The 27,598-nt window shown below is 46.9% G+C and overlaps 1 protein-coding gene and 1 long non-coding RNA gene across 3 annotated transcripts in view; one reads left to right on the forward strand and one right to left on the reverse strand.

Moving 5' to 3' along the window:
• The first annotated feature begins 1,712 nt into the window (after window positions 1-1,712).
• LOC141990219 (potassium channel, subfamily K, member 16-like) lies at window positions 1,713-16,323 on the forward strand. The gene is made up of 6 exons (XM_074957202.1): window positions 1,713-1,907; window positions 5,196-5,316; window positions 8,844-9,010; window positions 9,922-10,026; window positions 10,715-10,883; window positions 15,998-16,323. The coding sequence occupies exons 1-6, from the start codon at window positions 1,713-1,715 to the stop codon at window positions 16,321-16,323; spliced, it is 1,083 nt and encodes a 360-aa protein (XP_074813303.1).
• Window positions 5,107-27,598, reverse strand: part of LOC141990220 (uncharacterized) — a 31,370-nt gene continuing 8,878 nt past the window's right edge. Inside the window, exons 2-5 of one of the 2 annotated variants that reach the window (XR_012640110.1) lie at window positions 14,136-14,333; window positions 10,654-10,815; window positions 10,012-10,089; window positions 5,107-5,229 (exon numbers count right to left, since the gene is read on the reverse strand). This is a non-coding gene — a long non-coding RNA (uncharacterized LOC141990220). The remainder of the gene's footprint in view (window positions 5,230-10,011; window positions 10,090-10,653; window positions 10,816-14,135; window positions 14,334-27,598) is intronic. The other variant, XR_012640109.1, reaches the window with a different exon arrangement.

Genomic DNA, 27,598 nt, shown 5'->3' on the forward strand with positions numbered 1-27,598 from the left:
TTTTATCATGAGTCCCATGCCATTTGGTGCTTTTCTTAAAGCCCCAGTCCTGGAGTCATGTGATTACATGAGAATCTCAGCTTTCGTTTGAAATAAAAATTTACGTTTCTAGCCCTCCAGGCTTGGGAAGAAAAGCCAGAAAATGTGACCCCTTAAAGGTTCAAAAACAAGATGACAAATAAAAAAGAGAGGGGCTTGGACCTTTGTCACAGCAGGACTCGGACTCAACTCCCGCCTCCTACCCGCCTCCAGGTGGGTCCATGGGTCCAGGTCCGAAGGGCTTTCTGACCCAGTCAGAAAGATTTGTGTGTGGATGGTTGGGCTTAAACTTGAGTCTGAGCCTGAGTTACCAGTGCAGCGTGGCCATGCCTTCACATGGCACTCAGTTGAGTGCAAAAGGCAGGGCAGGGAGCACCCTGCTACGAGTTGGTGTGAATGTCTATGTACGGGGCTGAAACATCTTGTAGTTAAATGGGGTAAAACATAAATGAAGGTGCTGCACAATAACGAGATTAGAAGGGTTCAGAGGGACATAATTTCAAGGTCTTGTATGTGAACAAGACACACAGAGCAGCAGGGCCATCTATGGCATTCCAGGAAGCCCACTGCTCTGGGGACAGGGCCACTGCCTCCTTCACCCCCCTTGTTGGGACTCTTCACCTGCCCCCAAGCCTCTGTGAGGTCACTGATGTAATCACCTACTGCTGGCAAGGCTGCGTAGCTAGGGAAGTGCTGGAGATTGGGCTTGTGGACATAATTTCTGAGGAGGCCTGACTGAGCTAACATCAACTGGCTGAGTGGAGACTCTGTTACATGCTAGTTCTCCTTGAAACAAATGGGGAGATGGCCAGGAGCACCGTGCGAACGTAGGGCAGGTCCTAATATGTAACACACGGGCAAAGTGCGTGTCATATCCCCCTGTAACAGATGGCCCACAGACAATAACAGCCAGGTACTACTCCCAATGAAAGGAATACCTGATTTAGCTCATGTGGCAGAACCATGTTCTTTTGCGGATGAAGGCCCTACCTTCTTTTCCCCACTCGGAGCCTGTGGTGGTGAGATCATTACAAAGTGACTGCCGGGCTGGGGATTTGAGCTCTGCTTGACTTCAGACAGTTGGGACGAGCTTCTCCTGACAGCCAGTTTGTTACGTCATGTCCCACATTCAGGCTTCCCCATCACCAAGCATCTCCCTTTGGCCACAGGGTCTGGTGTTGTGGAAACTCAGGCTTGTGCGGCTGCGTTTTGATCAACAGCTCACCGAAGTATGTGGAGTGAGAACCTTTTAGTCTCAACAAGGTCAAAGACAATTAACATGAGGTGCAATGCATTGATCTATTATTGTGGGTATTGTTTTCACCTGCTCCCTTTCCTCTCCATCCCCCCCACCTCCCCAGCACCATTTCAGCAGAAGGAGGTGGCATCCAGCCAGTCCGCTTCCTGCACTCTGACCCACTTTCTGAGAACTCAGCAAGGCAAAGTTTCACAGACTGCAGACCAGCGCTACATCAAGGGAGCTGGAGATTTTCTCTCCCCCTAAATGGTTTCAACAGCTTGCTGTCTGTGTCTGCGTGTGATCCCCAGGGAAACCCTCGCGGCTGGGCGGGGCCCGGACTCCCGGGCTCTGATCTACGGGGAGTTTACATTAGAGAGTTATGTGCAAATATAGACCATTCCCCATCCTCCCTCACATTTGCCTGCAGAGTATCATGTGCAGTGGCACAATCCACACCGGTTTGCTGGTGGTCAGCTACGCCACCTACCTACTCTTGGGTACGATCGGATTCTGGGCTCTGGAGAAGAATGCCGAGAAAGAACAGAAAATGGCAGTAATCCAAATGAAGGAGGCGTTCCTGCAGAACTTCACGCACCTCACTGTGGCAGAGGTTGAGCAGTTTGTGAAGGTAAGGGATGCTGCGGCAGCGTAGGCTGGTGGCTTCTCTGGCCGTCACATGCAACCCAGCCTCTGCTTTTCACTTACGTGGTATTTTCTGTGCCGCATGCAGGTAACGAGTGTTGTGCCTTTTCTTGTGCATCCATTGGGGAGATTTATTTTAACCACTGATGGGTGAATCCTGAGCCCAGTGTACAGTCTGCGTAGACAGGCCAGACACTGGGCAGCTGGCCAGAGCAGCAACGGCTCCCGTCCCCAGAAGGACTGGAGCATCTGCATAGCAGTGGCTTCTCTGACCCCATTCTTACAGGGGCCTGCTCCCACCCACCCCCGGGCATGCTGCCATGCACAAAAAGCTGGGCTCGCAGCCCCAGCATGGACCCCTAAATTCTGCTGCGGCTCCCCACAAAACCTTCCACAGAAGCACCACCCCGCATCACCAACTCTCACAATTTTATCATGAATCCCGTGCCATTTGGTGCTTTTCTTAAAGCCCCAGTCCTGGAGTCATGTGATTACATGAGAATCTCAGCTTTCATTTGAAATAAAAATGTAAGTTTCTAGCCCTCCAGGCTTGGGAAGAAAAGCCAGAAAATGTGACCCCTTAAAGGTTCAAAACCAAGACGACAAATAAAAACAAATAAAAACCACCTCTGCCATTCCTGACTCTCGGGGACAGGGGAGCGAAGCCATGGTGTGAGATCATTCTGGTGCAATTGATTGGATCTTGTGTCTAGCCTTTGGCCAGTCTCATCTCTGGAATGTATCTAGGCTTGTGTCTGTATCAAATCAGTCATAGAGCAAGTTGTCCAGCCCTGCTTCCCCAGGCTGCTAAGGGCAGGCACAGCTGGAAGCAGCTTTCGTTTAACGCTTTATCTTAAAAGACGCACCTCACTTAGCATTAGAACAGAGAAAGACGGAAGGTGTCAGAAAATTCATCTTTGAAAATATCCTGTGTGTGTTTGGCGGGGGAAGGGGGATATTCATGGAACCATAGAAATGTAGGGCTGGAGCTTTCTGGGACCTCAAGAGGTCATCTAAGCTATCCCTCTGCGCTGAGGCAGGACCAACTAAACCGCTTAGACCATCCCTGACAGGGGTTTGTCCAACCTGTTCTTCAAAAAACCCTCCAATGACAGGGATTCCACAGCCTCCATGGGAAGCCTATTCTAGTACTTAACCATCGTTACAGCTAGAAAGTTTTCCCTAATATCTAACCTAAAACTCTCTCGCTGCAGATTAAGCCCATTCCTTCTTGTCCTACCTTCAGCGGACATGGAGAACAATTAATAACGGGATAGTATGACATACTTTGGGCTAGTCTCCGATTGCGATTACACCACTGTACATCTAGATACATTTCACCTAAGTCAATGGCGTTCCTCTGGATTTATATTGGGGTAAAAAAGCAGAATCTGTCCCTTTGCCTTAAAATAAAATTTTGCTAAGTGGATATCATACAGAGCCAAATGTGTCCGTGATGTAAGCTCACGTATGTCAAAGTAGGAATTAATTTGAGCCTTTCCGTTGCTTTGTCAGGTAGGGGATTGCAAAATACGTTTGAAGAGTGGTGTATATTGATTTGCATGAATACAGAGGTTACTGGCTTTCTCTTTGTATGGATGCCCTAAGAATAAAGTATATTATTGCTGTTACTTTATGACTAGGAGAACCTTTTCCTTCCTAAGTATTTTTGAATGAACAAGAGATACAATTTCCATATTCTGCTCTCACACCCATGTCCGCACATAACTGAGTTCAGTGGGACTGCTTGGATATAACAGTGCACAGAATTTAACAGAGTGGCCCTGAGTCTCACTGATGATGCAGTGGTCTTATTTCATCCTGGTGGTGCACAGCAACCATAAAGCTGGCTTAGTTCTCCTTCAGATTCTCGGTGCACAATGGGAATCCCTAAATGATATAGGCCTGGCAGAACAGCTCTGCACTTCCTAGCATAGAATTGTGGCTGGATGAGAGGAGCAAGGCCAGAGAGTTTGCTCTGGCAATCCTGGGTTGCTGGAACTGCCCTTTTGGGCCACTGCCAGCTAGGCATAACTTAGAGCAGTTTTGAGGCTGTTCCAAGTTTCACCATGGCCTGAATTGGACACAAGCTGGGGCCATGATCAGGGATCCACAAACGTGGCATAAACCCATCTTTATTTCTGGTCCTGCCCTGGGAGCAGCTCACTGGATGAAAAAATCGGGGTCAGTATATTTTGCATCTGCCTGTGTTGTTTTGCATTGGCCCAGGATATTTTACAGGCCCAAAGTAAGGATTTCTCGTTACATGTTGTTTCGTTTTAAATGATCAGGGTTGGTGTTTGAAAACCTGGCTGTACACTTAAAGGATTCACGGTGTTCAAATTTATCTTCACAAAATAGAGTATGTTTGCAGGCAGGTTATTTACAAATAGTAAGTAAAATGTAAACCTGGGAGATCACATGAAAAAAACCTCACGTTCATGAGAAATCCCATGTGATAAATTCCCTCCCTTTATTTTTCTAGTGTGAAAGTCAACAAGGTTTCCAAAGCGCTGGTGAGCCTTGAACCATAAATGTCATCACCCTACGGTTTTAACAACTGCTGTCTCCATTTCTTTTGGCAGACTAGCTACAGTCCCTAATAAGTACTGAACAGTTAGAATCTGGAAGGGAGGGAAAACATACAGCTAGTAGGGCATCATTTTTCTTTTTTTTTGCTTTAGTCTCCTAAAATAAAGTCAAAGAATTCAGAGGAATGATTGAAGTGCTGGGGAGTGTTCCTTACAATTGCACCATGGAGAACCATATCTCCCAAACTGCCAGGGCCCAGCTATGGGACACAGGGAGGAAGAACCAACCAAAGAGACCAAGGGATGGAAAATAACAAGGCAGTAATGTAAAAATGCAGCAGGTTGAATTGCTTTAGCCTATACAAGCCTTTTACATGATTCTGCATTTCTGATGCAAATAATTTAGGATAAAACACTATAATGCTAGGTCAGTGGCAGTAAACTTAGTTCTAAAAAACCCAAGTGATCTCTCATAGGGCCCATTCCAGCTCCCACCTAAATGATCAGGTAAGTACATGGCACTATCTGAAATGCTGATTGGTTGCTGGTGAGTCGGTGGCCTCCTTGGAAGCAGGAGTGCTACTCGTATTGGCAGCAGAGTTTGCCTATAACTTTGCATACTGACGCATACGATCTATGGATACTCACAGGAAAAGGGTCGTGGAGGGCTGATTCCTCTGTTTTATCACAATGGACTGTGAGAACAGGGAGGTGTTCATATCAAACGTGGGTTTCGCTCACAGAACCTGACTGACGCTGTGCAGAGAGGAATATATCCTGTCGGAAACGAATCACAGACTGAGGTCAGCAACTGGGATTTGAGTAACTCCTTCTTCTTTGTGGGTGCAGTGGTATCCACCATAGGTAGGTTTGGTGCTTTTTTCCCCTCTGCCAAATATAGTTATTATCGCTGTAAGTGACTGTGCTTTAGACGAATTCAGACTGGAAATAAAATATATGTTTTTAACAGTGAGAGTAATTAATCATTGGAACAATTTACCAAGGGTGGCGGTGGATTCTCCATCAGTGACAATTTTACAATCAAAATGGGATGTTTTTCGAAAAGCTCCGCTCTAGGGATTATTTTGGGGACTTTCTCTGGCCTGTGCTACACAGGCAGATGATCACAATAGATTATCATGGCCTTGCGAGCCATGGCTATGAATTACCGCTTTTCATGGGCCAGGATGAGAAGCAGCAACTGACTTGGCCTTGAGGCTTTACAGCTGCACAATTCATCGTTCACAGTATTATTTTAGTTTATTACGTGGCAACGGCCTTTTACATCTCAACCTCCCCTTCCCTCTCTGTCTGTTCCTTTCTAGCCACAGAATCATCTGTTAAAACCTTAGCTGAGCCGCCAGTCATGGGTGGAAGATGGACTTGGCTTTCCCTGGTTTTCATTGCTAGGTCAAACTAACTGTAAATCTTTTCCAAGGCAGCCGTAAGGCAACAAAGAATGATAGGAAACAACTGAACGCAGCTGGGCTGTAGAAAGCCATTACTATAGTACATACTGCACCAGCATACCTGCAATTTTCACTGCTGCCAGGAGAAAAGATGGGGGAGGGACAAGGTGAATACCATCATGGCCAATTCAAGCACAGTGTTGTCCTTAAAGCTAACAGAAATTGAGGCTGCTGGACTTGGAGGCAAAAACCAAATAGTGTCCAAAATCGCGTGTGGCCGAGAGGTTTCCACCAACCTGGTAGAACCATCTTGTGACCCAGGATATCACAGACAGTTAGAGAGAGAGGCCTGGTCAGTGCTTAACTAGGAAGTAGGGATGTAAAAGGTTAAATGGTTAACCGGGTAAGCATTAGGCTTACTGTTAATGGACCTTAACGGTTAACCCAGCCAGAGGGGCCCCAGCCCCGGCTGCACTGGGTTGGCAGGAGGAACCCTGGCCGTACTGGTCGGCTAGAGGAACTCCAGCCCTGTCCACGCCAGGCCAGCCAGCCAGCAGGACTCCAGCCTCAGCCAGGTGAGAGAAGCCCAGGCACCAGCTGGCCACAGGGACCCCAGCCCCGGCTGCCCTGAGCTGGCTGGCCGGAGGGATCCCAGCCCCAACCTCTGCCCTGCCAGGCTGGCTGGAGTGACCTTGGTTAACAGTTAACCAGTTAATATAATTTTAATCATTTAACTGGTTAACTTTTTTAACCGATGTTTACATCCTTATTAGGAAGGTGTTTGATCTGGATGAAAGAGGCCAAAAGTGCAGTGAGATGAAGACAAATAGCTCTGTCTCATCCAAACGGAGAATGCAACAACCTTCTGGTAACACAGGCAGACAACAGTGAAAGTTCCCATGGCCTAAAGGCCAATGAACTAGGGCAGTGTCTTATTTTCTTTCCCCCGTAAATAGGACCATTGTATTATCAGTCAGAGATTGACTTGTGCTGGAACAGCGCCACTTCTCAGGGACACTGACACACTAAGGACACAAACAAAACCTGGGACTATCCCTATATGACACACGCCTTGCAGCAGCTGAATGGCTATGGGGGAGGGGACATGCTACAGTAAATTCTTAGAGTTATGCAGCCATTGTCTCATTTTTCAGGTATTGCTCCCCTTCAAAAACACCTGATAGCAAATTCAACCCTGGTGTAAATAAATTCTTTATCTTTAAAGGCCTGGTCTACACACTGATTTCGTACAGTACAACTATGTCAGGAAGGTGTGGGTTTTTTTTTTAAACGGATGTAGTTATAGCAGTACAAACCCTCGTGTGGATGCACTTATACTGGTATAACAATGCCTTTCACCTGCAGAGCTTATTCTCCTTCCCGCATGGACCTGCACCGCTGTAGCGTTTCTAGTGTAGACATACCCTCATGCTGATATAACTGTGTCCACAGTAGAGGGACTGTACCACTGTAACTCAGCTGCTCAGGCCGTAGTTCATTGGATCCGAGTTAACTGGGTGGGTTTGAAGCGTGGCTACGTTTGTCCACTCTCCCCCATTAGAATGGTGCTGCATTCTCGGTGACGTCAGCGGAACACCAGGAACACGTTGGATCCCAGGCGTTGCTCGCTTGTTTTTATTAACGGCTGTGTGTTTATTCCCAGCAGCCCATTCCATTCCAGGCTCCGGTTCATCAGATCTCACAAGCTGAGCACGGTCAGACCCTGCCCCTTTCCCTCAAGGAAAACCCACTGTGCTACAGAATGGGATGCTGTACATTCCCTAGGTGGCATGTTTCCCTCCGACCTGTACTTGAGCCAGTACTTTAGTATGGTGCTATTGTAACCCACACACCTCCTAGGTGTGGGGTTCTGTCCCATCTAGTGGCACCGAGACCACTTAGAGAGAGAAAATGAGTCTGCTCTACAACCTTAGCTAAGAGGCTTTTAGCTCACGCGGTAGAGGCTCATGCACTAAGCTCCAGAAGCCCCAGGTTCGATCCCGCCTGCAGAAGGCTGGGGTCTGTCGGCCTTACGCTCAGGCGGGGGTGGGAGGAGGCCTGTGATGTTGGAATGTCCCATTTTTCTAATGGGACTTAAGGTTAAAGTCCTGGCCATTTATAACCATTAAGGTTCTTTTGCAGAGGGTTATTAGCCCTGGTGTCCTGGCCAAATTCCACTTTCTGCCTATGTAATTGATCTCTGTGTTTTCAATTGGATATAAGAGGTGGCTGCACTTCAGTGGTGGGGGGAAGTGACACCTATACATGGCATGTTTATAATCCCTTGGGATGAAGGGTTGTGATATAAGGTGATACTATATTATGTACAGCTGTTAAAGAGTTGGGATTCCCAGAGCCATTAAAATAAGAGGGAAGTTGTGGGATTGCAATTTTTAGAGTCACTAAATTAAGAGAAGGCACAGGATTTTGATGCCAACTCCACATATTCCAAAATTATCAGTGGGTTTCTTAGTGCAGTGCTGTACGCTGATCCTTGAGGGATGGCGTGATAAGAAATTAGATGGGAGTTAAGATTCAGGAATGGGGCTTATCTGATCCTTGAGCGGCAAACAGCCCAAACTCCAGCCTTGACATCTTCCAGATCCCCTAACTTCTGGTTTCTCTCTTTCCATGTTGTATCTACTTGCATACTTGTAGCAGTGGATAGTGTGTTTTTGTAGATTGCTTTCAGATTATAATGTAGTTCAAATGAAGGCCAGGCTGGAGCCAAACACAGCACTCTCTGAACCCTAAGAATATGCAGAACCTGTCATTTAATCAGTCTCTCTGCTTTGATTGGAAAGAGCGTGAGTCTGACTTTGGAGCACGAGGAATGCTCGTGATGTGCTAAAGCTGTGTTGGCATGAATGCAAGAAGTGGGACACGTGTGAATGTGTTTATATGTGCAACCTGATTAGAAGCCCAAGCTCTAAGGAGAAGGCTCACTGGAATGCTCCCTGTCACCTTTTTGTCTTTCAACAGGCTATGGTACCCTGTGTCCTAAAACGTCTGCTGGCCAGATCTTCTGTGTCTTTTTTGCTTCATTTGGAATCCCTTTTAATATTGTTTTCCTGCACCGGGTCAGTAAGATGCTTTCTCTGCTGTGTGAAAGGCTTGGGAGATGGCTGTATGAGAAGGGAATGAAAAAGGTAATCAGTTTCATTCTCTCCAGGATTGTTTGTATGCTGGCTATTGGGTTTTCTTCCAGATATATCTGAGTTACTTTATACGCTACTTATGCACCCAAGCGGTGTTAGGCGCTGTACAAATGCATATGAAGAGAGAGTCCCTGCTTTAAACATTTTATACTCTAAAGAGATGAGACAAGGGTGTGGGGAAAAAGACATACATGCAAAATATCTTCCACACCTACAAAAATATGAGAAATTTGAGCAAAATATCTGGGGTGATGCAAGGTGTACTGCACGGCTTGTTAGTTCCAAGATTCCAAGTACCCCACCCCTCTCCTCCTGTATCCTAATGGCCTAAACTGCCTGCTGTCACACCACGAGCCAGCCGCTCCACGGGGTCAGAGACAAAGAACGAACAGCCCACCAGAAGAGGGCCATTCTAGTCAATGTGTTGAAAGATGGGAATGGGTCTCTTGGAGTTGGAGGCAAGGGCTCTCAAGGCTGATTGTGTCCCAGAGGATATGTCTACATTGCAGCCGGGTGCGAGCCTTCCACCCCAGGTAGACAGGCTTGTCCTAGCAGGGCTCACACTAGCACACTACAAAGAGCTGCATGGTGGTTGTGGCACCCCAGTGGAGGCTCAGGCTAGCCACCCGGACTCGTCAGAGCGCAGGTGGCCAGCCTGAGCCTCTGCCGGGGCAGCAATGCCCACCCAGTGATTTTAGCATGTTAGCGCAAGCTCCGCTACCACAAGGAGGCTCGATACCAGCTGCAGTGTAGACATACCCAGACTCTCTAGCACCTCCTATTGCTCTCCCCACTGCTTTTGAGGTGGTGGGAGTTATTCTTCTGGGGCTAATGAGTAATCTGAGTTCTCCCATAAAAAGCGATATCAGTGCTAAAGCTAATTCCCTTCATCCTTCAAACAGGTAAACCTCCCTCCCCAGGCCTGCAAAAATTCCATAGGCATGGAATGGAAGGATTGCACCAACCAGGGATCTGGGGAGTATACAGCTCACCTCGCTCTCTCCAGTGTGGGTACTACGGTTGTCCGGTTTCCTTTCCTTTAGCCCAATTTCTACTTGTAAATGTCATACCTACAAAAAGAAAAGAGAAATTTTAGCATATACCAAACCCAGCAAGGCCCCCCCATTCTTGACTGCAAAGAGAAGGGATGGTGCCGACGCTGCTGCACTGTCTCTCCACCACCAGAAGTTCCCCCAGCCTTGGGGTGCTCCCCCAATGGAAAGCCAGCGCCACACAGTCCAGGATCTGGGCCTTAGTGACAGTTATTTGGGCTGGCTGGAAATTTTCCATGGAAAATTTAAATTTTTTTGGGTCAAACAACTGAACACCCAGAATCCAACTAAATCTGAAATATTTTGGCTGAAAACAAACATTTTGATTCTGAAATGTCAGCACGGTGCCTCATGGGAGTTGTAGTTCAAGTGTTTCATGCTGTCATTCATCTCTGGGGCTGGACTTCATCTCCCATGATGCACTGTGGCTATGAAATGGCTATAATAGGTGACCTCTCCTCACCAGAGAGTGAGGCCATGGTGCCTCATGGGAAATATAGTCCTTTTGTATGACTGTGTCAACCTTTAACTCCTGCAGGCCTGGGAGAAATTCCTGTCCAGCTATTCATCCAAAATACTCACATTGTGTAGGATTTCCTCATGTGTCCAAGTGGACCGCAATTTGTGTTGGTTTATTTTTCAGAAGAAGATCAAGTTTCTGACCCTTCTCTTCTTCCTGGTGATGGGCATTCTAGTGTTCCTGTGTCTGCCGTCATTTGTCTTCCAGGTGGTGGAGGGCTGGTCCTACAGTGAAGGAGTTTATTTTGCATTTATCACCCTGAGCACCATTGGCTTTGGAGACTACGTAGTAGGTAAAGATAACAGTACTTCTCTCTGAATTAAAAGGTGGCAGAATTACCATTGTAGTGACTAAAAGGAGATGGGACAAAGCACAAGCGAACGCACACTAGGAAGCAATGCTGCATTCAGTGGTCTTTCCCAGCTCTAGCTTTTGTAATTCTAGGAGGAATGACCAGTTTCCTGGGGGCAGCCCAGAATGGCTCAGGGTGCCCAAATGCCTAGACACTATGAAACATGGTGCTTTATACATAGAACAAAAAGATGCAATGGTTGGGGGGGGGGCGGGGGGAGGAAGTTGGGGAGCAAGAAAGGAGACTCAGGGGTGTCCCAACTACAAAATCTTACGTGCATATCTGATTCATGTGTTTTAGTTAGTGAAGAAATAATCAGGGCTTGTTTTAAAATGCCTAATTTTTAAACAACGTTCTTCACAGCTTCAGTTTTTGATGAAGAGTGAGCAATAGAAAGCTTATCCTGGGGATGGAGACCTATTTCTCCACTAACATGAGTCACCATAGAAATTAACTCTTGGGATCCCCTATGCGTCATTAGACCCTCCTGGACATCACACAAGTTCAAAAGTTCTCCTGAAGTTAAACCCTATAAAACACAGCCTAGCTAGGCAAAGGCATTCTACAACCACCTTCAGGTATTTCTCACCAAAATATTCTCTCTCTGTTTGCTTTTGGAATGAACCCCTCAAGAGGCCCCGCACAAGAGAACTCCAGAGTCCAAACCACTGTCAGCAGAAATGATCCAATATTTGGATTTTGTCAAAGTGAACAGATTCCTCCACAGTGCCTGTCCTGGTAATACGTTGGCAACCAGACGTCCTCTCCACAGAGAAATGACAAGGAAACAGCATTTGTATTGGTACTAGAAGATCTGTGGCTTAAGTGCATTGAGTTTGGAGGTCTCACTCCAGTTCTCAATGGACAGGCCATTCACAGCACAAAAAGACCACCTCTGCCGACAAGCTTAAATTCAGCCAAGAACTGAAGGGCATGGAGACTGACTGTCTTTCCTTCTCACCCATTGTGAGGACTCCCTCCAGGTCAGGGCTGAGGTGTGTTGGCACAATGGTGTGGGGAAACTTGCACTGACATTGCCTATATTCTACCTCTTTTGTGAGTAAATAAACTCCTGTCTCTGGGGCTGACAATCCAGCTTCTTTCACAAGCCCTTAATTCCGCACCCCCCCCCCCAAAAAAAAAAGAGAGAGAGAGAGAGGGAGAGGAAGAGAGAGAGAGAGAATTCTGATTGGAACATCAAAGTCACTGTGGGGTTGAGAATATTCCGCACCTCACAAGATAAAGGGCTAAGGCACAGGCAGCAACAGAACTGGCTGTGACATCTGCCCCGGTCCAAATTAAATGGGTACTTTAAAATAACTGAATGCCTGGTTGAAAACGGACCCTGGCAGCCTCCGTTGACTGGGGCATTAAAAGTCTGGTCAGCGGCGAAGCGGGGGCCCGGGGCTAAGGTGGACTCCCTACATGCCCTGGCTCTATGCAGCTCCCGGAAGCAGCCGGCAGGTCTATGCGGCCCCTAGGCACAGGTGGCTCCGTGCTCTGCCCCCACCCTGTATTGGCTCCGCAGCTCCCATTGGCTGGGAACTGTGACGAATGGGACCTGTGGGGGCAGTGCCTGCGGGCGCGAGGGCAGCGTGCGGAGCCTCCCTGGCTGTCCATGCAACTTGGGGCTGCAGGGACCTGGCAGCTGCTTCCTGGGAGTTGCGGTTAGTCGGGACCCCACACCCCAAACACCCTCCCACACCCCAACCCCCTCCCAGAGCCTGCATCCTATACCTCCCTACCCCAACTCCCTGCCCCAGCCCTGAGCCTCCTCCTGCATCCCAAACCACTCATCTCCTGCCCCACCCCAGAGGCCGCACCCCCAGTCGGAGCCCTCACACACACCCCCGCACCCCAACCCCCTGCTCCAGCCCGGAGCCCTCTCCTGCACCCTGAACCCCCCATTTCTGGCCCTAAACCAGAGCCCACACCCGCAGCTGGAGCCCTCACCCCACCCTGCACCCCAACCCCCCCCTGCCCCAGCCCGGAGTCCCCTCCCGCACCCAAACTCTCTCCTGGAGCTTGCACCCCCAACCGCCTGCCCCAACCCTGAGCCCCCTCCTGCACCCCAAACCCCTCATTTCTGGTCCCACCCCAGAGGCCACACCCCCAGTCGGAGCCCTCACACACACCCCTCATCCCTGCCGCACCCCAACCCCTTGCCCCAGCCCAGTGAGAGTGAGTGAGGGTGGGGGAGAGCGAGCGACTGAGGGAAGGGGGATGGAGCGAGTGGGGGCGGGGCCTCAGAGAAGGAGCATGACAGGGGCAGGGCCTCAAGGAAGGTTCCCTCCATCCTGCCCCTCTCCAGTTTCATAATGGTTAGGGCTCCTCCACACCCATGCAGGCTTCCACTCCAGGGGCTACTCTTACTCTCTGCATTCCACCCACATGGAATTATCCATGAAAAATGATCCTCAGAGTAAATCCTAGTACTCAGAGCTACACTTCCCTTCTAAACAATGTTTTCAGGCAGACATCAGGACCATAGCTGCACAGCTACTTAGGACCTGGGACAAGAACAGAAAGGCAAACTTTTGCACGTTTCTCCTGCTTTGTCACATGTCTGCAGGGCCATATTTGTCCCAGAGAAAAGATAAACAGATACTGCGATGGGCCTCCCAGGGTGCAACCTGGAACGGGGGTACTGCTGAACCCTCTGTTTTACCAGTCTGGGTTCCCTCTCACATTTTGCCCTCTGAACTCTCCAGCCTGGGCTGTCTCTCACAATGCCTTACTAGAGACAAGCAGCAAGCCCCTCCAGGTGCTGTTATCACTCAGCACAACAGCATGTGGAGCCCCACACCCAACTAGATTGCATGAATGCTCCCAGAGCCATTCATGAACTAACAAGAGAGAGGCTTCAACCAAAATACCCCCAGCTCCCCAGCCTAGGACCCTGGAGCTGTACTGTCCTGACCTATATGGATTTATTACCTAGTCCACCACTTCTACAAAGGAAAGTGGACATGCACCAACTCTCGTTGCTGAGCTGAGATTTCTCGCCAAGCACGTCACTCAAACCACACTGTTTTAGGTAAAATAAAGAGCAGATTTATTAACTACAGAAAGATAGATTTTTAGTGATTATAAGTGATAGCAAACAGATCAAAGTACATTACCCAGCAAATAAACAAAAACTCAATCTAAGCCTAATATACTAGATAGGATTTGAATTAAGCAGTGTCTCACCCTGTTAGTGTAAACAGTCCACATACACAGACTTCCTTCTTTCCTGCCTGGGACCAGCAATTCCTCCAGTTCAGTCTTTGTTCCTCAGGTGTTTCCAGGTGTTCTCTTGTGTGGGGAGTGAGGCCAATTGGTGATCTCACATCCCCCTTTTATAGCTTCTTCCATATGGCGGGAAACCCTTTGTTCCAAGCCAAGTTCCTAGTCCAGTTTGTGGAAAAATACAGGAACCAAAATGGAGTTCAGTATCACGTGATCTAGTCAAATGCCCTTCCATGCTTTGGTGAGTCATGATAGCTATTATGCAGAGGCTGACTGAAGCATCCCCAGGACAGTTCATCAGGCGAAGATAAGCTTTCCCTATGACTCATTGTCTTTGTTGATAGGTCATTCAACTAGAATAGGCCATTCACACTGCACTGGCAGACGGCAGCGCTTTAATGTGGCTGTATAATCACACCCCCACCCCCACGAGGGGAGTAGCTACCAGTGCTGGGAGCACGGTTCCCAGCGCTGGTGCACCATCTACCCTGCCACTTTACAGCGCTGAAACTTGCATCGCTCAGGGAGGCGTTTTTTCACACCCCTGAGTGCGAAAGTTTCAGTGCTGTAAAGTGGCAGCGTAAACAAGGCCTAAAAATTTGCGAGTGTTACCCAAGTGCAAGCACATGTGAAATACAAATACATAGTCAATACTGATAACTCCAGATACAAAAATGATACATTCATACAAATAGGATAATCATATTCAGCAAATCATAACTTCTATAGACACCTCACATGACATACCTCGTACAAGATGCATCATAATTATATAATAATCATATCAATCATATTACTATGGTGAATATGGGGTGCAGAGTGTCACAGATACCCAAATCCCTACCCAAATCCACCCCCTTTAATTGCGCTACAAAAATGTAGCAAAACAGCAGAGTTTTGAGTGCCAAGGTTTTGGATTCACACAATGTAAACTGCACACGGTGCAGTTACACTTACAGAGTCGAGGCCTGTTACTCTGAAGATTCCATGCTGATGTTTTGACCTTATGTGTTAGCCAAGCAGAAGTTTACATTTCAGTGAGCCGTCTTGGCTGCATTGTACTATTAAGGTTACACGTGACTAAACAGAGTGGGAACAAAGCTTCACTTGTTGGAGGATTGCTTATGTCTGAGAAGCCAAACTAAATGACCTGTGTAGAACAGCAGGTGGAGAACTCCCAGTGATGTTAAAAGGTTTAGACTGCATGAAATACACATCAATCCAGTGGTTTCAAATGCGGAAAGTTGTGCCTTCAGTTTTCAGTATGTGGTAGAGAGTTTTCAACAGTTGCTTTCGTTGCATTTCATTCTTTTTTTAGCGGAGTAGGCCCTGCAGCAAGTAATGTATGAATTATAGGTTTCTCCTATACATGCAAGGTTGTCTGCTATTTGTGACAGCTATTTATTAGGTAACAATCCCACTTTGCTAGGTAAGTCTATGGAGATGGCATAAGTTGGTAGACATGGTACATTTCAGCTACACTCCTCCAATTGCACTCTGTCCTTGTGCTTGCTACTAAAACATATCCTGGAGTATCTCAATTCTAATATAATATCGTTACATTGTGGTATATCATTGCAAATTATTGGGTTTGCCTGTGTTAGCTCCTACATGCCAATCCAGTAAAGCATTTCTCCAGTGGAAAACGTAGCACAGTTCTATTCCTTTTGGAAAGATAAGGCAAAGCACTACATCTTAGTGTCCTTTTCAAAGTATTCAACATGAAATATTCTGACCAATACACTAGCTCAACCAATTGTAGTCAGGCAAATTGAATTCAACTTCTTAATTGATTCTTCTCTATTTTTTCTCCTTGTATTCAGGTAAACAGCCTGACAGGAATTATCCTTCCTATTACCGAACTTTGGTGGCCATTTGGATTATCTTTGGCCTGGCCTGGATTGCTCTTCTGTTCAATTTATTGACAACATTATTGGAAGACACTGAAAAAAAAATTGCTCAGGATCTTCACAAAATGAGAAAGGCAGGTAAAGACAATGAGGAAAACCAGAAAAGATATCAGCCCGCTGGATTTGTTTCTGCAGAAGAACCATCATTACTGGGTTCTGGAGGAGATGCACAGAAGACAGTGTCTCTAGCAACACATCTTGGAGATGCTAAACAAGGGGAAACTATTTTTTCCTTATAGCAAAATATTATAATAACCCACTGGGATCAGAGTTGTTTATTGCAGATTACACTGGTCCAGTATTGTAAGAACTAGACCGAAAGGAGAAAGTCCTGTGGAAATATCATTTCTCTTGCATCCCACACTGAGATGTGATTTTCCCTACACTCTAGCTCAAAAGTGATACAAACCAGGAGTAACAGTGATGATAAAATTGCTCTCCCAGCTGTTTTATCTGCAGCAGACCCATGATGACATGATTTACATCATATCCCTCCCATATACACACACACACTGTTTGCAAAATTCTGCCTGTCCCAAGTGTCAAACATTCTCTAGCTTCTTTGAGTCACTGCTAGCTGATGTAGTGCCTTTGGATAAAGATCACAAATGGCTAGATTTCAGTGGCTGCCCGGTATGAACCAAAATGCCATAATGAGCTGGCTGACTTTAAAAAAGGAGTGACAAGATCAAAGGTCACATAAGAAGCAAATCACTGGGGTAGGAGAACATTATATGAGCAGGATTAGAAAAGGTGTTGGTCCTGTTTGAAAATGGATTATTCTACCTGTCTCATGCAAAGCTGGGGCGGTTCCTCCTCCCAACCCTTTGGTTTAGGAGAGGTTTACAGTTCTGGTTTACTGAGTACATCACCACTGATTTGATTCAGTTTCTTACTGTAAAAGGAAGTGGGTGGCTTTTCATGAGGAAACGCTGCTGTTTGAAATGGAGGTGTCATCAAGCACCATGCATGCTAGATGTACACATGGGCCTACCTGGCCCATTTAGGTTCTACAGAAGCATTTGTGCCCCTCCTGGGTGCCAGGAGAACCTTCTAAATTTGATTTGAGTCTACAGGATGCAGCCTGGTCCTCTCAAGCCTGCAAGCAAACAGTGAAAACACTGTCTTGGTGGAGTCTGGACTCCCTAACCAGCCCCGATTGAGAATAGCCACCAGACTGTTTAGAAGGCCTGTCTTCCAATTTTTTAATGTTTGAGCTCCTTGAGTCTATCGGCTTAGCTTAACAAAGAGAATTGTTAAGGGATGGTGATCACAGTCCATAAGTATTGATATGGGGCACAGGAATTTGATAACAGAGGGCTCTTCAATATAGCAGACAAAGGTATAACAAGATCTAATGGCTTGAAATTGAAGCTAGACAAATTCAGATTAGAAATAGGGGGCAAGTTCCCTCTGAGGAGCATTACCTTGTTGTGGTGGAGGGGCTTGCATGTTCCGACAAACCCACTATGCCACCTGGAGCCTAGTGCACCTGGTAGGGTCACCCGAGGCAAATAGTTTGGGGGAGGTTCCAGCCTAAAAATGATCCACCTCAAGACCCTCATGAAAGCCCAAAAATGACCATGCAAACCTTGCCTGGACTAGCAATACCGGGACCTACCCCTGGGGGTGGTGTCAGGCGAGCGTCTGATGTTCAGGCTACCCACGTAACCTGGCTGGGCCCAGCCCGAAAAGGTGATCCTCTGGATCGAGAGGAGCCAGTTGAGGTGGTTCGGGCATCTGGTAAGGATGCCCCCTGGGAGGCTTCCGTTGGAACGATACTGGGCACATCCCACTGGGTGGAGACCCTGAGGCCGACCCAGGAAAATACTGGAGGGATTATATCCCCCGGCTGGCCTGGGAACACTTGGGAATCCCCCAGGAGGAGCTGGAACCTGTTGCGGAGGAAAGGGCGGTCTGGTTCTCCCTACTCTCCATGCTGCCGCTGCGACCCTCACCAGGAAAAGCGGCATAAAGGAAGAAGAAGAAATAGGGTACAAGTTTTTAACAGTGATGGTGGTCAACCGCTGGAACAACTCACCAAGCTTTGTGGTAGATTCTCCATCACTGGCAATTTTAGGTTTGGAAGTTTTTTTCCCTAAAAAATATACTCTTGTTCAAATAAGAACTAATTCAGGGGAGTCCTAGAGCCTGTATTATCAGACTAGATGATCACAAGGTCTCTTTTGGCTTTATAATCTATGCATTTCATTATTTGTTGACCCTAAAGCCCAACGATGACAGTTATGATGTCAACATTAACTATTTAATTGCTGTGTGCGTTTTTGCAGCTGAAAAGGGGAAGTGGGAGGAGTCAAGCTTCTGGAAGATGGATGGGTGGGAATAGCTGCAAGGAAGAAACTGCTCTTTTCCTCCCTGTGCATTAAGGCAGACAGAGAAGAGAGAGAAATGAGGATGGGGAGGAAAGAGAAATAAAGGGCAGAAACAGCAGAGGTATAAAAAGTGATGTTGAATGAGACAGTGAAATACTGAGAGTTTACTTATGGCACAAAGACTTTTTACCCTTGCTCTTTGTGCAAACACCTCTGTGAGCTCATGGGAGTTCCACTGGGGCTGAAGGGGAATGTGGAGTTTGACGTGTACAGCTCAACCCACAGGCTGTGATTGACAGCAGAGTTCGGCCCACTCTGTAGAATCAGTGTGACTCTGCTGGTTTAAAACAAGAAAAGAAAAACCCTCCAAACCACACGACACAGCCAAAGCCCTGGGTCAGGAGAGCCCATTTCAGGGAATTTCACAGCTAGTTGAACTTTGTGGGTTCAAAGCACTCGTCAACAGAAGCAAAACTTTGGGTAGTTTTTGTTCATTTAAGCTACACATCCCCTGGGTACAGGGGATGGCCAGGGCCTCAGGAACTTCAAGCTTTTGGGAGCCTTGAACTGGGTTTTTGTCTTTAGTGAGGCCTGGTCGACGCTTAGAAGTTAGGTCAACATTGATCAGGTGTGTACAAACCCCTCCCGCCCGACTGATGTAGCAATGCCAACCTAACCCCCAGTGTAGACACAGCTATGTAACGGAAGAATGCTTCTGTCAACCTAGCTACCATCGTATGGGGGAGGCGGCGTTCTGACACTGATCGAAAAACCCCTTCTGCTGGTGAGGCTGCATCTGAAAGATGGGGTTATGCCAGCATTACTATGGCAACATAGCTACGCCGGCATAGCCTCTGTAGTGCAGCCATACCCTAAGAACGGGCTTGTTCCCACACGTACTAGTTGTGCCACTTTAAAAATAGCAGTCAAGTTAAAGCAGTAGGAACCCCCACCCCTGCAGTGCGGATGCAGTTGTGTGGGTATAAATGTCCTTTAGAAGTGTTACGAGCTCTAGCTGTACAAGGCACCCTTATACTAGTATTACTGTGTCCACACTAGGGATTGTACAGTGTGACCACTTCAGTTAAAAAAAAAAAATCACACCCCTAACCCAAGTAATTATACTGGTTCAAAACCTGTGCGTAGACTAGGCTACAAATGGAGTTTGTCTCTCCCCCGAATGCTCCCCCCCTCAGTAAATTAAATCACTATTTAGCCCCCAAGTATGACTGAAGTTTAAAAAAACATTTTGCATTTCTAATGGGAAGTCTGTGCTATGTATTAGAGAAAGAAATACCCTCAGAACCTTGGATCTCCACATCTCTCTGCTCTATTTCCCAAGTCTTTCCTCTGTGGAACATTGCCAGTGCAGCTGGGTTAATCATGCTATACTTATCATCATTGCTATTAGCCCCATTTTACAGATGGGGAACTGATGCACAGAGAGGTTAAGTGACTTGGTGGAAGTCACTCAAGAAGCCTGTAACAGAGCAGAGAATTGAACATGGGTCTCCTAAGTCCTAGGCAAGCCCTCTAACCAATAGACCATCCTTCCTCCCTTGGGCCATGTTTATTTAGGTGACGTTGCTGAATGTTTATTCCTCTCTGCTTATCATTGGACTCCCCCAAATCCTGGCCTGCTCAGGATGTTATCTGACAAAAAGATTGCTGTGGGCATAATAAGAATTTCTCAAAAGGGAATTATAACAAATATCTCAGAAAAATGTAGTTCTCATAAGCCACTGTAGGGCTGTACTGTGGCTTCTTTGAGCTACCTCTTGGTATTTCATCCTTCCCCCTTGCACCTTCTTGTGGCTATGTGCTGCTAGTCCCACAGTACCTTTATCATCAGGAAATTACCCCTCTTCCCTGTTTCTATCCAGGTAAGTTATACTGCCCTCATCCCCTCACAGTCATTAATGGATTTCATCCTCATAATGCCCCTGGAAGATGGGAGGACCTGACTCCTATCTTGCAGTTGGGTAACAGACCCATCTGCCCTACCGCTGTTCAGGAATCAAGTGGATCACAATAAATAGCCCTTGGAGTCTTGCGATATTTCCTTCTGACTGCAAGTCTTGCTCAAAATCAAAACTAGAACTAGGCTTCGCCTCAGTGCCACAGGCTTTTTGAAACAGTCCTGAAATATTAAACAAATGCAATCCAGATTCCACTATTAAAGCAGCTTCTACTGAAGGGACCTACCTGCCCAAAGCCCGGAAAGCAGGAATCAAATCCATCCTAAAAACCAATCATGCGAGGCAGCAGGAGTTCCCCAGCGACCAGTAGAGTGGTTTCTCCACTGAGGGATCTCTGCTGGCTGGAGTGGTGGCAAAGAACAGTTCAAAAATCTCCTTACCAACCCGATGCCCCAGCACAGCTAATGGAATCCAGTTTTCATAGGCAAGCCTCCCATGCAATTTCCAGCTCTCCCACTGCTGCTCAGTTTCAAAGGGAAGCATTTCTAAGGCTGGCCAACTACTTCCCCATCCATGAAATCAGTTCCAGCAATACCCTAGGAGAAGGATCATGAACAATATTATCACAGAGTAAATGGCAACAAGGACTCATGGCATTGAGCCTATGCTGCAATTACAATTCCCATCTGCCCACCAAGTCTTTGCTGTGTGCTAACACAAACACACTGTGTAATACGTGCACTTGGAAATAAATAAACAGTCCAGACAATACGGTTCCCTGCACATTTTGGAAGCAGCCACCATGTTTTGTTTAATAGATCTTCCTCCTGAGAGACCCAGACCTGCACTTTGATCAGTTGTAATTAGTACATGGCAGACAAACAGGTGATTGTTTGGGGATCTCATGAGGTCTCATTCAATTAATAGCCTGTTAATTGCCGAGGATTTATTTTCACGTGGAATGGAAGGACTGTTTAAAGCAGTGAAACAGCTGAGATGTGTTCTTTGCTAATGCAACATCACACTCCAAATAGCCAGGGGTATCATTTTTTAACTCCAGGCATTGCGGTTATTTCCAAGTTGAGGCCACACACTCCAACACACTGAGATGTGCATTCTCTGCTGGACTCATGTTAGAAAACATGGAATTCAAAGAGGAAAATCTTTTTTACTCTGGTTTAAAAAACAAACGATATATAAACCCAGCATCCAAGATACCTGTTCCTCATGCCTTCAGGTCACAACCAAAGACATTGAAGGGCCAGATCCTTGGCCTACATTAAGTCCTCCTTGCACCAGTCCAACAGGGCTTAAAGCTGTCCCAGAAATTCCCCTGTTGGCTTTAGGCCAACTGCTCCCAACCCTAAAGAGGCTATTCCAGTGTGGGTCAGTTGTAGGAGCCGGGGGCCTAGCTGGCGCAAAATCGCACTGATCTCCAATTGGCAGAATGGTGTCTATGGGGCTGGCTTAAATTAGAGCAACCTTGGAGCTGCTCCAGTTTGCACCAGCTGGGACTGATCCCTCTGGAACCAAGTTTATCTGTTATCTTCCTTGGGAGAGTTTGCAAGTGAAATGTTATATAAAGCAATTGTCCCATCCACAGTTTTACTACTTGCTATTTTTACATCGAGCTATTGCATGCACGCAATTCATCCATTCAACAGGGCTATTTGCTTCACACCCTGAGACACACTGAATACAGTAGGTTTATCCTTCAGTGGGTTTGAACGGATTTGGGGCTGGTCTTAGTAGGTTCTGAGCACTCAGCTCCCCCTGAAGTCTGGGGGTGTAGATTCTGTCTCAGGTGGATGGACACACGCTAGCTTTGATTAAGCTAGAGCGCTGTGGTGGCGTGGGCTAGCCACCCGAGTACGTACTCGGGGTCTCAGATAGGATCATACTCAGGTGGTTAGCCCACCCCACCGCGGCTACACTGCTATTTTAGGTGCGGTTGCTTGATCAAAGCTAGCGCAAGTACCTTTGCAGCTGGAGATGTAATTTCCAGATTGGGTAGTGTAGATGTACCCTCGGGGACGGTCAGCAGCCTGCAGGCTCATGCTCTTAATACTTTGTTTGGCTTAAAAGAATCATTGGCATGAGTGCTTTGATTCGACCAGAAGAAACACATGGCTGCTGAAATATATTTCACGGTTCGCTCTGGTTTTACTTTGCGACAAGCTTCTCCATTAAACAGAACCACAGCTGGAACAGAGCCTGGGATATTAGAAACACCAAGCAGAGTCATTGCCATCAGCGAAAAAAACTAGAACCAGTCGCCGGCACCCTGGCTATGTTTAGAGATGGGTGCAAACTGTCCAGGGCCTGTTTGCAAAAAAACCCCTTCTTCAGGGTTAGGGCCCCACTGTTCAAACTTCCATCTATATCAGGAGGCTACTATATGGCTATCATTATAATTATCATGTACCTTGGCCCTACATGAGGCTCTATTAGGTGGATGCTAAATCTCAGACAATATGTTTGTAATGATCATTTGGGGAAGTCTCACCTGCAGGTTATTCCCCCTGAGAGGGGCTAGAAAACCCAGGAGTTTGAGCTTGCAGAGCATCTACATGAGGGAGACAAGGTGGGTGAGAAGACGACGACTTGACCTGAAGAAGAGCTCTGTGGAGCTCGAAAGCTTCTCTCTTCCACCAATAGAAGTTGGTCCAATAAAAGACATTACCTCACCCACCTTGTCTCTCTCGTATCCTGGGACCCACACAACTACAACAACTCTGCAAACAGCAGTTCTACATGGTTGCTGCATTAGATGGCTGCACTCAGCACAGGGCCAGGGGAAATCTGCAAAAGATGATGTCTCCACCTGTTTTCTCAACCCCTGGCCTATCCCCTCTCAGGGCAGCAAGAGTCAGGTTGCCACTGTGAGTATCCACCTTGTGCAGCAGAGGATTTCTCTGCAATGAGGGAAATTTCATAGGTTAATGATGGCAAGTGTAAGTATTAACTTATGTTTGGATCCCTTGAAGAGTTTGGGGTCGCCCTGGAGATCAGGTGTCCCTTTGGCCCCAGCCCTGCCCGCCCTCACCCACTTACAGAGCCCCTGTGGAGGGACAGGTTAATGCAGTTTGGAATTGGCCCTGGCAACTTTGGCACATTACAGGGTTTTAAGATGATAAACGATTCTCGCTTCTGAAATGTTCTCTTGCCAGAATCTAATCCCAGTGGTTAACTGCACCTTTAACTTGGAATGTGAACCAGAAGAAATCCATTTAGAAATCCTGAAGGTTTTCTTTCCTGGAGGGTTCTGGACAGTACTGTAGGAATCCTTTACCAAAAACTTCAGAGTGGCTCATTTGAGTTAAAAATCAAGGCAATTACTGCATTCATTTAATTGCCAGTTCAATACAATTTGAGAGCCATGTTTCCTGCAAAATCCTGATTTTTCTTCCAATTGCTCTCACAAATGTGGTTGGAAGACATGGAAGTAGTTTTGCAGCAAGGCAACAGAGCATGAAACAACACACACACACACCCCCTCAAAAAGGGAGCCAATACATTAATTAAGTAGAACGATAAGGAGTAAAAATCACATGCCCTTGAAAACTGACGGAAGGTATGACCCATGATTCAGATAACATCTTACATAAGAAGGATTAGACGGAAAGGATGCCAAAAATCGCAGAGAGAACAAATGTTGCTTGAGATGAACCTTGAGTCCCAGACAAAGCAAAGGCTGGTTGTTTGCCAGAGCAAAAGGTTGGAAAAACCACGGCTTTGCTATGGCAAAACACAAAAGTCAGCATTTTAGCTGAAACCCCCTCAAAAGTCACACCACATTTCCCTTCCCTGCCCCAATATATTAGGTTTTTTAAATTTTAAAACTGTACTAAAAATAGGAAATTCAAACAATTAGGAGACCTCCATATTAGCTATCTAGCTTAGGGTTTTATACTGCAGCCCATCACTGTAGTGTTGGAGTGCCTTCCGTGTACAGTCAATAGCACTAGGACTTCATGGAGACGCTGGCTGTTCTCCCTTTCAGGGGTCAAAATTCTGCTGGGGTAGGATTTGGGATTGGTTTTTTTTTTGGGGTGGGGGGGGAGAGGCGGGACTTGTTAAGGTTTTGGAAGTAGAAGAGATTGTTTGAACTGGGAGTGTCCCTTATAGTGGAAAGGCTTTCTCAAAGAGGAAGGCTTGGCAATAATTCCTAGAGATGGTCAGATTCTGGCTTCATTGGATCTCCAGAAGCCTTTTCCATGGCTGGATCCCCTTGACAGAGCATGCTTTGCTCCCAGCTCTCCCAAGTTTCATCCTGAGCTTTGAGATCCGCATCGTCCCAGAGAGCTCAGAGGTTCATAGATCAAAATTTGGTCTTTGGCATAGCTGGGGCTTGATCTATTAATTGCTTTGAAAGTGAGGATCAATGTCTTAAATTGGGAACAGAAGCTGACTGGGAACCAGTGAAGGGACATGAGCCCAGGCCTACTCCAACCTAAACCATGGAATAGGTGGGTGGTCACATACTGTACCAGCAAGAGCCTACGCATCATCTTTACATTCAGCTTCAACCACCACCACCACCACCACCTCAAACCCCCACCTAGCAACCTGGGAAAAACTAAATACCTTCCCTGGGCCATACTTAACAGGCTATACTTCCCTGCCCACAAGCATCATGTATGCATATAAAACAAAGACAGATTTATTAGGGGACAAAGGCAATCAGAATTCACTAAGACCGGGAAGCAGAAGAACTAGCCCGAGGAAATGCCCCAGCAGAGAATGGGGAGAGAGGTGTATTCAGCTAAGAGGACGTTTCTGAACACAGGCCGAAAGGGAAAGGTTCAGCCATACTGTGTGCTTGAGAAGTTACTCAAGGACAGACCTGTGAGGTGCAGGAAAGCATCCACCATCAATCTCCACAATACCAGGTGAGTTGGGGTCACTTGTACAGATCAAGGGCTCAGTCCAACACCCATTAAAGTCAATGGGAATTGGATCCACACCTCTGGTTAGTTGTTTTAGCATGGGAGCTTGGAAACCATGCTTGGCAGGGTGCAAGCTCTTTATTTTAAACCCCACTCTAGGGGTGCATACTTTTCTGTGCAAGGAAACTAGTGTGTCAACAGCTGATCATGTGTGAACATACATTGTACACTGTCAGGGTAAACAAGGCTATTGCTATGTCCGGAATATTGTTATGCTTACTTGTGTGACGTGAAATGTGCAATTGGAAGTTTCCACCCCAGCACCTCTCCCTCAGCTAGAGGTGCTTCTGCACCGAATACTGAGAATGGATGGAAGTAGTTTCAATGACTTAATGCTCTGAAACTGTCACCACAAGGATCCCAGGGAGAAACTCCCAGGTTGCAAGTTGAAAGACCGTCACACAGTCACCAGAGCCATCTATCAATCAGAGTGATGGAAGGGTGAACAAAGGTTATGTGGAACTGCAATCTGCAAAATCAGTTGAGGAGATGCAGTCTTCCTGAAGTGAATATTGATAGCAGTACACGTCTGTCCTGGGGTCTTTACTGGTAAGACATATCCACAGTGCAGTGAGCTGCCTTTCAGAGGTGAATGCCAGTGACCCCTCCAAATTTCCATAAGCTCATAACAGGCTGGGTCAGGGGAGCAGTGAGGGTCAGGCAAAGATAGGCAAGCACTAGAGAGGAAAAGTAAGGAATAGGGAGATGAGGAAACCAGAAGAGATCAGGAGAAACTGGAGAGATCTAGATGACATATCAGAGAGGGCCAGAATAGAAACCTTCCATCAGTATTAACCCCAGGTATTTTAGATAAATTTCAGCCCCTACTCTGTGCACCATTCTGTTCCCCTCACCCACTGCCCCCATTCTGGGGCTCATTCTCCTTCCCCTTTTGCCTTCCCTTCCCCCAAGCGTAGGCCTCTCTTTCCTTCTCTCATCCTTTCCCCTCCCCCATCCCAACTGCTTTCTCTGTCCCCCACTGAAGGGCTCACCTCCCATTGCCCCATTTGTGATTTCTCTCTTCTCTGATGGTGCCGATGCTGGTATCACTGTTAAGCAAAAGAGATGTTGTGAGGTAATAGGGGGCAGGGATGGGGCAGTAAGGAGGAGGGGGAAAACAGGCATTTAAATACTTCAAATCCTCAACCCCTCTGTAGAAATGGAACCCATTTTCCCTGGCATTGGGGCCTGTTTCCATTGACACTGAAAAGAATTTTATTATTGCCTTCAAGGAGCAACAGGCTGGTCCCAGTGTGGAGGATTCTGTATTCAATTCCACCCATGTATGGTTTGAAATAGCGCATTTGCTTCTTAGGTAGGGTGACCAGATAGCAAGTGTGAAAAATCGGGACGGGGAGTAGAGGGTAATAGGTGCCTATATAAGACAATGCCCCAAATATCAGGACTGTCCCTAGAAAATCGGGACATCTGGTCACCCTATTCTAATGTCTCGACTTCTAGAGAAAAGAGGGAATTACTGGTTGAGAGAAGGGGGATAATGGTGCTACTTGAATCATAGAATATCAGGGTTGGAAGGGACCTCAGGAGGTCATCTAGTCCAACCCCCTGCTCAAAGCAGGGCCAATCCCCAATTAAATCATCCCAGCCAGGGCTGTGTCAAGCCTGACCTTAAAAACTTCTAAGGAAGGAGATTCCACCACCTCCCTAGGTAACGCATTCCAGTGTTTCACCACCCTCCTAGTGAAAAAGTTTTTCCTAATATCCAACCTAAACCTCCCCCACTGCAACTTGAGACCATTACTCCTTGTCCTGTCCTCTTCTACCACTGAGAATAGTCTAGAACCATCCTCTCTGGAACCACCTCTCAGGTAGTTGAAAGCAGCTATCAAATCCCCCCTCATTCTTCTCTTCTGAAGACTAAACAATCGCAGTTCCCTCAGCCTCTCCTCAGAAGTCATGTGTTCCAGACCCCTTATCATTTTTGTTGCCCTTCGCTGGACTCTCTCCAATTTATCCACATCCTTCTTGTAGCGTGGGGCCCAAAACTGGACACAGTACTCCAGATGAAGCCTCACCAATGTCGAATAGAGGGGGACGATCACGTCCCTCGATCTGCTCGCTATGCCCCTACTTATACATCCCAAAATGCCATTGGCCTTCTTGGCAACAAGGGCACACTGCTGACTCATATCTAGCTTCTCGTCCACTGTCACCCCTAGGTCCTTTTCTGCAGAACTCCTGCCTAGCCATTCGGTCCCTAGTCTGTTGCTGTGCATTGGGTTCTTCCGTCCTAAGTGCAGGACCCTGCACTTATCCTTATTGAACCTCATCAGATTTATTTTGGCCCAATCC

This window comes from Natator depressus, chromosome 6, assembly GCF_965152275.1.
Source record: "Natator depressus isolate rNatDep1 chromosome 6, rNatDep2.hap1, whole genome shotgun sequence".
Classification (NCBI taxonomy): domain Eukaryota; kingdom Metazoa; phylum Chordata; order Testudines; family Cheloniidae; genus Natator; species Natator depressus.

Coding starts and splice junctions, on each gene's coding strand:
- LOC141990219 (XM_074957202.1), top strand. CDS start 1,713: ATGTGCAGTGGCACAATCCACACCGGTTTGCTGGTGGTCAGCTACGCC. Junction 1,908..5,195: donor AGGTTGAGCAGTTTGTGAAG/GTAAGGGATGCT, acceptor TTTCGCTCACAG/AACCTGACTGACGCTGTGCA. Junction 10,884..15,997: donor CTTTGGAGACTACGTAGTAG/GTAAAGATAACA, acceptor CCTTGTATTCAG/GTAAACAGCCTGACAGGAAT.